The sequence below is a fragment of the Megascapheus bottae genome, chromosome 28, assembly GCF_031878675.1.
Source record: "Megascapheus bottae isolate mThoBot1 chromosome 28, mThoBot2.hap1, whole genome shotgun sequence".
NCBI classification, from domain to species: Eukaryota; Metazoa; Chordata; class Mammalia; order Rodentia; family Geomyidae; genus Megascapheus; species Megascapheus bottae.
Window position 1 is genome coordinate 3,141,845 of NC_143536.1, and position 12,709 is coordinate 3,154,553.

Genomic DNA, 12,709 nt, shown 5'->3' on the forward strand with positions numbered 1-12,709 from the left:
CTTAATGATCATGAATTTATATTTGATAACATATACTGAAAGTGCTTAGTACACAAAATGGTGACCCATCAGTCGAGCGAACATCCTTGTCTCTGTAAGTATATAACATTGTGTGTGTGTGTGTGTGTGTGTGTGTGTGTGTGTTCCAGTACTGGAATTCTAACTTAGGGCCTAGGCACTATCCCTTAGCTCTGACGTTCAAAGCTGGTGCTCTATCACTTGAGTCTATGGTCTCACACACTTTTCTGCCTGGGTTGGCTTTGAACTGTGATCCTCAGATCTCAGCCTCCTCAGTAAGTAAGGATTACAGGTGTGAACCACCAGTACCCTGCAATATTTTTATTAATGAACATATGATCAGGGTGAGGATGTTTCTCAGCGGCAGAGTACTTAAGTAGCATGTATGAGACCCTAAGTTCCATTCCCAGCGCCACAAAGAAAAAAAATTTAAAAAATAAATTGTTCAAAGAGAAACATTAACATACATCAGTATCCAGCACAAAAAGCAGGTTATCAATCAGCTGGAACTTCTTTGCTCCTGTAACAAAAAAATAAGAAGTCAAAGAATTTTCTGATAGTATTATATACAATTATATTAAATTGCAACCTAAAATATTTACACATATAAAACGATATTTTATTTAAATGTTCCCATTTTCACCTATTCCTCATTTTAAATTTCTTTAATGTATAATGTAAATGTAATGTAAAAAATGTAAAAACTCTAAAAAGAGTGATAGTTGCATTATGTCAAGAACAGTCATAATGTGAATAATTTTCAGACAAAGCTAACTTGTTTTAAAGAGTAAGTATAAGCTTGGTGTGGTGACTCACATCTACAATCCTAGCTACTCAATAGGCTGAGATCTGAGGAACACAGTTCAAAGCCAGCCCAGGCACTAAAGTCTGTGAGACTCTTATCTCCAATTAACCAATAGAAAACCGGAAGTGGTGTTGTGGTTCAAGGGGTAGGGCAGTAGCCTTGATCTGCAGTGCTCAGGGATACTGCCCAGGCCTATAACCTTACAACTGACCAAAAAAAAAAAAAAAAAAAAGAGAGAGAGAAAGTTATTTGGAAGTGGTGTTGTGGTTACAGGGGTAGCGCGCTAGCCATGAGCTGAAGAGCTCAGGGCCAATGCTCAGGCCCAGAGTTCAAGCCCCATGACCAACCAAAAACAAAAAAAAAACAAACAGAATGATATAATAAATTAACTCACTGCCAGATAATGGATTCTAGCCCCAGTACTGTTGCTAAATAGCTTTTAGCCAAAGCTGAATGAATGAAAAAAAATCTATATGCCAGCCCAACTATATGAACATGAAAAGTACAACCCCCACAATAATTATAAAAAATCACTTTCATTAGCTGATTTTACCATTAATAATCTCTGTATCAATTACATTCTTAACTGTCATTTCTTTCTTGGTAGAATCTGGTTCCCATTTTGAAAGTGCACAATTACCAATTCCCTGGAAAAATGAAAATAGTATGGCAATTACAAATTTGGGCTAAGACCTAAATGTTCCTTAAAAATATAAGCTGTATATATTACTAACTTCAAAATATCTTTCCATTTTTCAATCTCAAACAGGGACTTCTTTCCCTTCAGTAGTATGAATTGAATCTAGGCCTCTGGAACATATTCTACTAATAAGTATTATCTCCACCTCTCTTTTATTATGAGACAGGGTCTCCCAATGTCTGAGCTGTCTTCAGACTCTTGCTCCTCAGGCCTTAGCCTCCTGAGTAGCTAGCGTTACAGGGATTTCCCATCTTGTCAGGCTGGAGCCAGCTCTTATCTTCTAGTTGCTATTCTGCTCAGAATAGAAAGATTGGTAAACAGTACAGATTCCTGGTTATCCCATGAATATTTCATGAGGAGTAGGCATGTTCAGGAAACTCGCCCTAAACACACTGAACTTTAAAACCTCTTCTCTCAGTAAATGCAAATACATTCTCTCCCTTCCCCTCCCTCCCCGCCCCGCCCCGTCCTGGGGCTTGAACTCAGGGTCTGGGTGCCACAGGGCCACTTCTGGTTTTTTCTGTGTATGTGGTACTTCATGTATACTAGGCGAGCACTCCACCACTAAGCCTCAGTTCCAGCCAATACCTTCTTTTTAAAAAGCTTTTGTGAAGCCAGGCAGTGGCTCACATCTATAATCCTAGCTAAGGAGGTTGAAGTCTAAGGGTTATGATGAAAGCCATTCCAGGTAGAAAAGTCTGCAAGACTCCATCTGCAATTATCCAGCAAAATGCCAGACTGGAGGGCTGGTCCAAGTAGTAGAGTGTGAGCCATGAATAAAACTGCCTTAAGTTTTTAAGTCCCAGAACACAAATAAACAAACATAATCAATAAGTAAATAATAAATAAAAATAAGCCAAGGTTGGGAGCATAGCCTGGTAGAGGGCTTGCCTAGCATGCACGAAGCCCTGGGTTCAATTCCTTGGTACCATATACACAGAAAAAGCTGGAAGTGGGAGTCAGGAGTTTGGCCTAGTGGTAGAGTACTTATCTAGCATGCACAAAGAACTGGTTCAATTCCTTGGTACCACATACACAGAAAAAAGCTGGAAATGATGTTGTGGCTCAAGAGGCAGACCATTAGCCTTGAGAAAAATTGCCCAAGGACAGTGTGCAAGCCCTGAGATCAAGCCCCAGGACTGGCAAAAAAATAAAATAGAATAAATCAATAAAGATAAATTATTTTTGTTAAAATAGCCACAAATAAGCTGGGTTTTTAAGTGGTGGCTTACACCTGTAATTCTCTCTTCTCAGGAGGCTAAGACCTGAGGATCACAGTTCAAAGCCAGTGTGGTCATGAAAGTCCTTTGAGTGTTATTTCCAATTAGCTACTGAAAAGCCAGAAGTAGAACAGGGGCTTAAGTGATAGGAATGCTAACACAAACTTTCAGAATTAGACTGGTAAAATAAATATGCAATATTTTTCCAAGATAGAAATTTGGGTTTATTTAGTTTTACGTTTTCCTATTTTTGTCATGTTACAAATTAAAATTTTATGAAGAGCTGGGAGTTGGTGGCTCATGTCTGTAATACTAGGTACTCAAGAGGCTGAGATCTGAGGCTCAGGGCTCAAAGCCAGCCATGCAGAAAAGTCTCCATGAGACTCTTATTTCCAATTAACCACTCAAAAACCAGAAGTAGCACTGTGGCTCAAGTGGTAGAGCACTGGTCTTGAGCAGAAAGAGGCTCACGGATAGCAGACACGCCCTGAGTTCAAGCCTTGCAACTGAAAAAAATAAAATAAATTCAAATTTCATGAAGATAATTACCCCAATTATCACAGGAGTTTCACCTGAGAAATCACCAGCCGCAAGACTGAGACAACCCAGACTGTGCTCATCTCCAGTAGAAATGAACCTGGATCTGATCTGTCCTTGTAACTGTAAGAACAATTAGAAAGTTTCATATAGGTTTAAATCCCACAAAAATCAGTTGAACTCAATTAAATAAATTGTATTTTTTTTTAAACAATTTTTTTAATTTTTTTTGCCAGTCCTGGGCTTGGGCTCAGGGCGTGAGCACTGTCCTTGAACTTTCTCAAGGCTAGAGCTCTACCACTTGAGCCACAGCATCACTTCTGGCATTTTTTTTTCTATGTATGTGGTACCGAGGAATCAAACCCGGGTCTTCGCGCATGCTAGACCAGCACTTTAACCACTAGGCCAAACTCCCGGCCCATAAATTGTATTTTTAAGCAGAAATGTTACTAACCCCTATCAACCACTATATCAACCAGCAGAACAACTGTACACAAAAACTACATTTTAGATTAGTAAGTGTAAAGAGAAGAGTATAGCTTTGGTTTCTTACCTTTTTGGCTGATTCCAAGTCTAAGTTCTCAATTGCTGTGTGAAAATAAAAGAAAGCAAACTAAATTGATTGATGTATAAGTTTATACAGATTAAGAAATAATACAAGTCACCCCCTTATTAAATGAATGTGTGCTCTTTCAAAGAGGAGGTCCGAATTTAGTGCCCGTGACAGCCATGCAGACATACGGTCTTCACAGTGCCTTGATGTACCCAGGGACACTGGATTTTTGCCAGTGGTGCCTGGCTGCAGATCTCAGGAGGCTGAGATCTGAGGATCATGGTTCAAAGCCAGTCCTCACAGAAAAGTGAGACTCTTATCTCCAGTTAAAAGGGGTAGGGCACCAGCCTGGAGAAAAAAGCTACAGGGAAGCAATCCAGACCTTAGTTCAAGTCCCAGTACCACCCCACACACATACACAAAAAAGACTATTCAGCACCTAGGATACAATAAAACCAAAATACCCTTGAATATTTGAAAACATACCTAGAAAACAAACAATAATGCAAATTAATAAGAAAATAATAGATTACTAACCTTGTTGAATTTTTACAAGCTGAATATTTGTAATATAAAAAAATCCATTGTTTGTAAGAAGCAGCATGTAATAAGTACCTATTAAAATAAAAATCATTTAAAAAGTTGTATGGCTATAAAATGTAAACCAATTATCTATAGCTTAATATGTCAATTTCTTATGTACTTTTCATTTTTATGGCAGTACTAGGATTTTTTCTTTCTGCCAGTATTGGGACTTGAACTCAAGGCCTGAGCACTGTCCTTGGGCTTCTTCCTCAAAACTAGCACTCTGCCACTTGAGCAACAGCACCACTTCTGGCTTTTTCTATGTATATGGTACCAAAGAATCAAATCCTGGTCTTTGTACATGTTAGGCAAGCAGTCTACCACTAGGCCAGCAGTAGTAGGATTTTAACTCAGGGCCTTACACTCACTTGGCAAGCACTCTACCACTTGAACCACACCTCTAACCCTTTCTGCTTTTAGGTTATTTTTCAGGTAGGGCTTCATGTCGTTGAGTCAGTCTTCAACCCTGATATTATTGCCTATGCCTCCCGCTAACTAGAATTACAGACACTCACCACGAAGCCTAGCTTGTTTGTTGAGATGGACCTGGCTTACTTTTCACCTCTGCTGACTGAAAGCTAGGATCTACCTGATTTCTCCCTTCTGAGTAGTTACAATTACATGCATAAGGACTGAGAGTGTGACTTAGCCATAGAGTGCTCGCCTTGCATGCATGAAGCCTTGGTACCACATACACAGAAAACGCCAGAAGTAGCCAGGTGTGGGCTCACGACTGTAATCCTAGCTGAGATCTGAGGATCAAGGTTCAGAATCAGCCCTGGCACAAAAGGACCTGAGAGACTTATCTCCAATTAACCTCGAGAAAACGGGAAGTAGGGCTTGGCTCAAGGGTAGGGTGGTGGCCTTGAGCTAAAGAGCTCAGGGACAGCGCCCAGGTCAAGTTCAAGACAAAATGATCTCCAAAAAAAAAAAAAAAAAAAGAGCCAAAAGTGGTGCTATGGCTCAAGTGGTAGAGCTCCCCCTTGAGTAAAAAGTGTCCCTGAGTTCAAGACCCAGGATTGGCAAAAACAACAAAAAAAGGAATTACATGCATGAAATACTGTGTTTCTTTCTTTCTTTCTTTCTTTTTTTCTTTTATGAGTGTGGTACTGGGTTTGAATTCCAGGCTTGGGTGCTATCCCAGAAGTTTTTCATTTGTTTTGTTTTTTGCTGAAAGCTAGTATGATACCACTTGAATCACATAGTTCTACTTCCTTTTTTTCTTTTTCTTTTTCTTTTTTAAAGAATCTCAAAGACTTTTCTGCCTGGGCTGGATTCAAACCACGATCCTCAGATCTCAGTCTTTTGAGTAGCTAGGATTACAAGTATGAGCCACAGGTGCCCTGCCCAACTCATGCACGAAGACCCGGGTTTGATTCCTTGGTACCACATACATAGAAAAAGCCGGAAGTAGTGCTGTAGCTCAAGTCATAAAGCTTAAGCCTTGAGAAAGCCCAGGGACAGTGTTTAGGCCCCAAGTTTAAGCCCCATGACTGGCAAAAAAAAAGTTTCTTCTAATATTAATAGTATCATGCCATGTGCTGGTGGCTCACACCTGTAATCCTATCTACTCAGGAGACTGAGATGTGAGAATCTCATTTTGAAATGAGCTTAAGTAGACAAATCTGCTAGATTTCTGCCTCCAAATAACCAGCAAAAAGCCAAAAGTGGAAGTGTGGTTTAAGTGGTAGAATACCAGCTATGAATGAAAAAGCCAAGTGAGAACATTAGCCTCCAGAGTAGTTAACATTCAGACATGAGCCACTAGTACTAGGACTAGAACTCTGGGCCTGGATGCTGTCCCAGAATTCTTCAGCTCAAGGCTACTGCTCTATCCCTTGAGCCAAAGCACCACTTCCAGTTTTCTATTAGTTAATTGGAGATAACTTTCATGCCCAGGCTGGCCTGGCTTTGAACCACAATCCTCAGATCTCAGCCTCCAGAGTAACTAGGATTATAGGCATTTGCCACTGCCGCTTGGCTTAAATATGAATTTTCTTATTGTGTTTTCCTTAGAAGCCATGCAAAAAAACATTCAAGAAATCTTACCTTCATTTGAGACATCTTTCTCAATAACAAGATTCCGGTAGGTACACTGATTTTCATCCTTAGCTTTCTCAACAAATGCCTAATTGCAAATTAATTTAAAATGATAAGATTAAACCCAGGGGGAAAAAAACCACAAGGGTATACTAAGAATAGTTACTGAATAATATCAGCAATAATTCTGCTTTCAGCTATGCTAAACACATTAATTTGAGGATGGAAAAGTACTTAAGACAAGCATATTCAATAGCCTCAAAGCTTAATTGTTCAATTTTTGCATAAACCTTCTATGTTTCTGAGGCATGTTTCTTAAACTTAACAGAAATGTTACTTGCTTCACTTTTAACAAGTACTGGCTTGAGTTTGAGTTGTCCAAGAAATTATTTAGAATTTAGGGAAAAATGAAAAACATGAGACTCTTACGTTAGTAAATAGTATTTGTTTTGATGTCACGTGAATGAGATGTAAGTTGCCACTTCTCTCCCCTACCCAGAGAAACTTTCCTTCTTGACACAGGCCAACTACGTCTGCTGGAGTATCTGAAAATTTCAAATCCAAGTTAAACTTTCCTGAAAATATCTTTCTCTCTTTCTTTTTTTGTTGCTCTTTGGGCTTGAACTCTGGGCCTGGGCACTGTCCCTGAGTTCTTCAGCTCAAGGCTAGTGCTCTACTTGAGCAACAGCACCACTTCCTGTTTTAATTGGCACTAAGAGTCTCATGGCGTTTCATGCCCAGGCTGACTTTGAACCACTATCCTCAGATCTTAGCCTCCTGAGTAGCTAGGATTACAGGCATGAGCCATCAGCACCCAGCTGAAAGTATTTATTTTCAATTTTTTAAAAAATGCAAATTTTGTTACAAAAAAGCCACAAATCAGGCTTGTTCTAAATATTTCAAAAGTAAAGTTATGAAGAAAAAGAATACTACTTTTATTTGGTTGATAACCATTTCTAAAGAATTTACCATACACTAAGTAAGCATTTGTGTTAAGGCCTATTGCTGATAGCTGAAGTAAACTATTTCTGCCATCATAGACATGAAATCCTAAACAATTAACATAAAAAAAAATTATTAGACCTCTTGAAAGCTAAGTTAAGTGCTCTAGAAAAAGAAGTTTGTGCTAGTGAATCATGGCTGTAACCCTAGCTACTCAGGAGGCTGAGACCTGAGGATGGCGGTTCAAAGTCAGCTTGGAAAGAAAACTCTGTTAGACTCTTATCTCTCAATTAACCAACAAAAAGCCGGAAGTGGAGCTGTGGTTCAAGTGATAGAGCTCCAGCTTTAAGTGATAAAGATCAAGCCCCAGTATGGTACAAAGAGAAGAGAGAGAGAAAGTGAGAGAGAGAGAGTAAGGAAAAGGAAAGAAGGAAAGATCAAAAAAGAGAGATTGGAAGAACCATGTTTTTTGCAGTATTAATCAGAACCTTCTAAAAGACTTGAAGGAGGTAAGAAAATTAGCTAAATTCCCACCACTGGGCACAGGTCAAGTGAATATCACCTGTATCCAACAGCAAGACTGGGTAGCTGACTGCTAGAAAAAGAGATACATAGTGTATAACTGCCTTAAGAATGGAAACTGGTGGGGGGTGTGTGGGGGGGGAATAGGTACCAAGACATGTGAAAGGGTATCAATGTACGTGAATTAATGCACCTTCTATCTGGCAAATATCATGTAACCCTTTTACTAATTACAATAAAAAAAATGCAAAAAAAAAGAATGGAAACTGGTGGCTCACGCCTGTAATCCTAGCTACTCAAGGGGCTGAGATCTGAGGACTGCGTTTCAAAGCTACCCGGCACTGAAGTCTATGAAACTCTGACCTCCAATTAAACATTAGAAAGCCAGAAGTAGTGCTGTGGCTCCAGGAATAGGGTAGTAACCTTGAACTGAAGAGCTCAGGGACAGTGCCCAGACCCAGAGTTCAAGCCCCTTGAATGACAAAAAAAAAAAAAAAAAGAGAATGAAAACTATATTGAAAGATTCAAGAGACTGAACACAAATGAGCTCTGATGTGTATGCTACACAAAAACCACACAAGTAAATTATTGTTGTACATGCATGTTCCCCTAAGACATTGAGGGAAAGATTATCTCAGCATACTTTGAGCCTAGTATGTAGCAAAGGGAAAACTACTCAATATTTTCTTGAAATTCATCTAATTTTAATTCTTAGAAACAATAGGTTAAGGACCAGGAGTGTGACCTAGAGATAGAGTGCTTGCCTATCATGCACGAAGCCCTGGGTTATCTTCCATGGTACCACATACACAAGAAGAGGGTGAAACCAGTAAGAAATTATTAGCAAAATATACTTAACTTTTAAAGAGTTGTATTATATTAGGCTTACCGAATATAAGATGCAATTGAAGTGATTTACAAATACTGTCTAGTAGTATCACTGATTGGTCAGCTACAATTATAAACCCATCACTTAAGCTGCATGCTTTTATCTTTGGATTTAATGAGGCCTGTAGGAGGGCAAAGCATAATTAAATTGAAATATTTTACACAAGTTTAAAAATAGTATTCTCATATACTCAAATATCCAACTTTCAAATGTCACCAGACAGTACAATTTTTTTCAGTCTATCTAGTTGATTAAGCATCAAGGTTTTCTTCACATGGTATGTCTTAAAATTTTATATGGGAAGCCAGGCGCAGTGGCTCATGCCTGTAATCCTACTTTACTCAGGGGGCTGAGATCTCAGGATCAAGGTTCAAAGCCAGCCCCAACGCAAAAGGACCTTAGACTCTTATCTCCAATAAACCTCTAGAAAACAGGAAGTGGGGCTTGGCTCAAGGGTAGAGCGGTAACCTTGGGCTGAAGAGCTCAGGAACAGCACCCAGGCTGAGTTTAAAAAAAAAAATTATATGGAAGCCTGGCGCCAATGGTGCCTGCAATCATAACTACTCAGGGGGCTGAGATTTGAGGATGGAGGTTCAAAGCTAGTCCTGGCAGGAAAGTCTGTGAGATTCATCTCCAATGAACCACTAGAAAACAAAGTGGTGCTGTGGCTCAAAGTGGTAAAGAGCTAGCTTTGAATGAAAAAGCTCAAGGACAAAGAAAAGATTTCATTAGAGGTTAAGTGAGGGGAAGGGGGAGGTCTGGCTCAGGTAGTAGAGTGCCAGCCAATGAGCAAAAACAATAGCAACAGATACGCAGATACGGAGTTTGAGTCCTGGTCTCAGACAAGAATACACACACACACACACACACACACAAGTGTGTGTGTGTGTGTGTGTGTGTATATATCTCATCCAGGCCAGGTGTAAGCACTTAGCTTACTTAGGAGGCTAAGATCTGAGAATCCCAGTTTTATGCTAGCTGGGGCAGGCAACGTGAGAGTATTATTGCCAATTAGGCACCAAAAAAGCTGGAAGTGGAGCTGTGGCTCAAGTGGTAGAGCACCAACCTGGAACAAAAAACAAATCTGTTGGAATCACAATGAATGTATGGATTAATGAATATTTGCATGAAATATAGTCATTCTTAAAATATTTATCTTGTTACTAGGTCTAAAAGGTCTAAGGAGTCATGAGTGAATCAGTCAGTGTCAAAAACACTACCTTTTCAGAGGAGATCTTCACAAGCAAATCTACTTGGTACAAAGCAGTGTCTTTTCTTGAACCAACACTCAGATAGCCACTTCCGGTGTCATCACTTGTTAGTAGCTCAATATCATTCCACATGTTTCTGAGATTATCTTTCTGAGATGTGAAGTTCTGTTTCCCTATGACAACATGTAAAAATATAGTCCTTGCTCAAAATACAAACACCAAAATGTACCAATATTTTGAAAGAATCTACATATTATTTCTAGGTTCACTAGACCCTTTGAACCAATAAGATAAATGAAAACATGGGGTCAGGAGTTTGGCCTAGTACAGTGCTTGCCTAGCATGCACGAAGACCCAGGTTCAATTCCTTGGTACCACATACATAGGAAAATCCAGACGTGGTGCTGTGGCCCAAGTAGTAGACTACTAGCCTTGAGAAAGTCCAAGGACAGTGCTCAGGCCCTGAGTTCAAGCCCCAGGACTGCCCATCCCCCTCAAAAAAAAAAAGATAAATGAAAATAGATCATGAGTCTCACCAAAGAAATATCACATTGGTTTACAAATAGAAACCAACAAGTCTGAAATTGCTCTGTAAATTCTGTAAGTTGAAATATTCCCTATGCTTAAACTGCTTGAAATTATACCAAGTTTTGATTTAAAATAAATTTTTTTGTAGCAATAAAGGGCCTTGCTTCTGAAGTCAGATACCTTGGGATAGCCGAAGGCAAGATTTTATTGTTGTTTGTTTATTTTTTGCCAGTCCTGAGTCTTGAACTCAGGGCCTGAGCACTATCCTTGGGCTTTCTCAAGGCTCGCACTGTTCCACTTGAGCTACCGCACCACTTCTGGCTTTTTTCCATGTATGTAGTATGGAAGAATAGAATCTGGGTCTTTGTGCACACTAGGCAAGCACTCTACCACTAGACCACCCTCCTGGCCCATAGATTTTTTTTTTCTTTTGCCATAAAATTTATGAGAGGACTGCTTAGTTCTTGACCAACACTCATGTTCAAATGTTTGCTAATTTGTTATTCATGAAGCCCATAACATTTGGATTGGTAATTTAAGATAATAGGATATTTTTAAAAATAGAAAGAGTTCCTATTAGGAATAGAGGCAAGTTAAAAGAAACAAGTCATGCTAGAACAGTTGTATTTGGTGTGAGGGTGTGAAAGGGGATATTAAAAATAGGAGATGGGGCCGGGAGTTTGGCCTAGTGGTAGAGTGTTTGTCTAACATGGACGAGGACCTGGGTTCGATTCCTTGGTACCACATACATAGAAAAAAGCCAGAAGTGGTGCTGAGGCTCAAGTGGTAGAGTTCTATCCTTGAGGAAGTCCAAGGGCAGTGCTCAGGCCCTGAATCCAAACCCCAGGAATGACAAAAAAAAAAAAAAAAAAAGAGAAAGATGGGTTGAATATATCTCTGTAAAACAGAATATAAAGTGTTATGAATCTAAACAGGGCTTCTATACTCATTTATTTGACAAATATATTTAAAAGTCTACAATGTGTCAGGCACTCTTTTAGGAACTAATGGTTATGAATGAAATAGTAAATGTCTTTGCCCTTATGAACTTTACATTGTTGTGGAAAGAATACCAAAAAATTACCATATTTTACATATTCTTCTGTGTCCAGCAATTGTTATGTATCTGACCAATTTATTTTAAAGTTTGAGAACACAGGAAATTTGCTAAATGACCAAAGTCACCTATAGGATATAAAGAGCAAATAAGTGGACTTAAGTCTGTATCCACTTTTAATTGTTAGACTGCCTCCCAACAATAGAAAAAATGCACAAAAGGCTGGCAAGTCCATGACATTTTTATTCCCTATGAACCCCACATGCAGCCGGAAGTGGAGCTGTCTCAAGTCAAGCGGTGGAGCACCGCCTTGAGCAAAAAGGCTAAGGCCACGAGTTCAAGCCCCAGTGTTGGCATGCACAACATAAATGAATACCATAAACTTAAAACGCACAAAGGCTTCTTCATAGGGCTCACTAGTTTGCGGGAAAGCGGGCTCGGAGGGCCGGGGAGCGTTGGCTTCGGGACCTCTGTGAAGGGAAGGGAGGAGGTGCCCTCCGAATGACAAGGTAAGGGGGACAGCACCGCGGCGAGGGCACAGGGAGGAGCTGGGAGGCGTCGGCCTGCGGAGGGGGTGGAGAGGCGGACCCCTGCTCGGGGCAAGGGCACTGAACAGCCGGTGACCGGGTCTCAGATCTGGTCTCTGGGCCGCAGGACGAGCCAGGGAGCACGGGGTCACAGCCGCGACAGGCCTAGACACGAATGCTCCCAGCCCCACGCCACGGGCGACCCGACCTCCTGCCGGCCAGCCTAGAGGGCCAGGCGCCGCGGAAAGCGCGGAAGCCGGATCCTTCCCGATTCCCCGCTACCACGCCTCGCTCTCGGCGACCGCGTGCCCGCCCCTCCTCACCTGAGACTGGAGAAACTGGAGGTACGCGCCACAGGCTCCCCTGCCCCACTCACCACCGCCCCCCAAACTAGGCTCCTTCCCGTGAGTTTGAATTGGCGGGAAAACACCAGGGCCAACCCCCTGCGACGGCGACCGGGAGAGGCCAAAATTACTTGACTCTCGAACGAGGAAGCGGCCCCACCCTAGAGCGCATTCACTTCCCCTTACGCCGAGCGTGAATTCTCCTGAGTATTCCTGGACACGCCCTCCTTA

At 40.8% G+C, this 12,709-nt stretch overlaps 1 protein-coding gene across 1 annotated transcript in view; it reads right to left on the minus strand.

Annotated features, from left to right (window-relative positions):
• The window catches only part of Kntc1 (kinetochore associated 1), a 72,309-nt gene extending 59,761 nt beyond the window's left edge, over window positions 1-12,548 (minus strand). Inside the window, exons 1-10 of the mRNA XM_090319956.1 lie at window positions 12,458-12,548; window positions 10,032-10,195; window positions 8,812-8,932; window positions 6,888-7,003; window positions 6,468-6,546; window positions 4,371-4,448; window positions 3,834-3,868; window positions 3,293-3,403; window positions 1,377-1,470; window positions 486-538 (exon numbers count right to left, since the gene is read on the minus strand). Coding sequence (XP_090176082.1) covers window positions 486-538; window positions 1,377-1,470; window positions 3,293-3,403; window positions 3,834-3,868; window positions 4,371-4,448; window positions 6,468-6,546; window positions 6,888-7,003; window positions 8,812-8,932; window positions 10,032-10,154 — 810 coding nt within the window. The 5' untranslated portion in view covers window positions 10,155-10,195; window positions 12,458-12,548. The remainder of the gene's footprint in view (window positions 1-485; window positions 539-1,376; window positions 1,471-3,292; window positions 3,404-3,833; window positions 3,869-4,370; window positions 4,449-6,467; window positions 6,547-6,887; window positions 7,004-8,811; window positions 8,933-10,031; window positions 10,196-12,457) is intronic.
• Window positions 12,549-12,709: the final 161 nt, after the last annotated feature.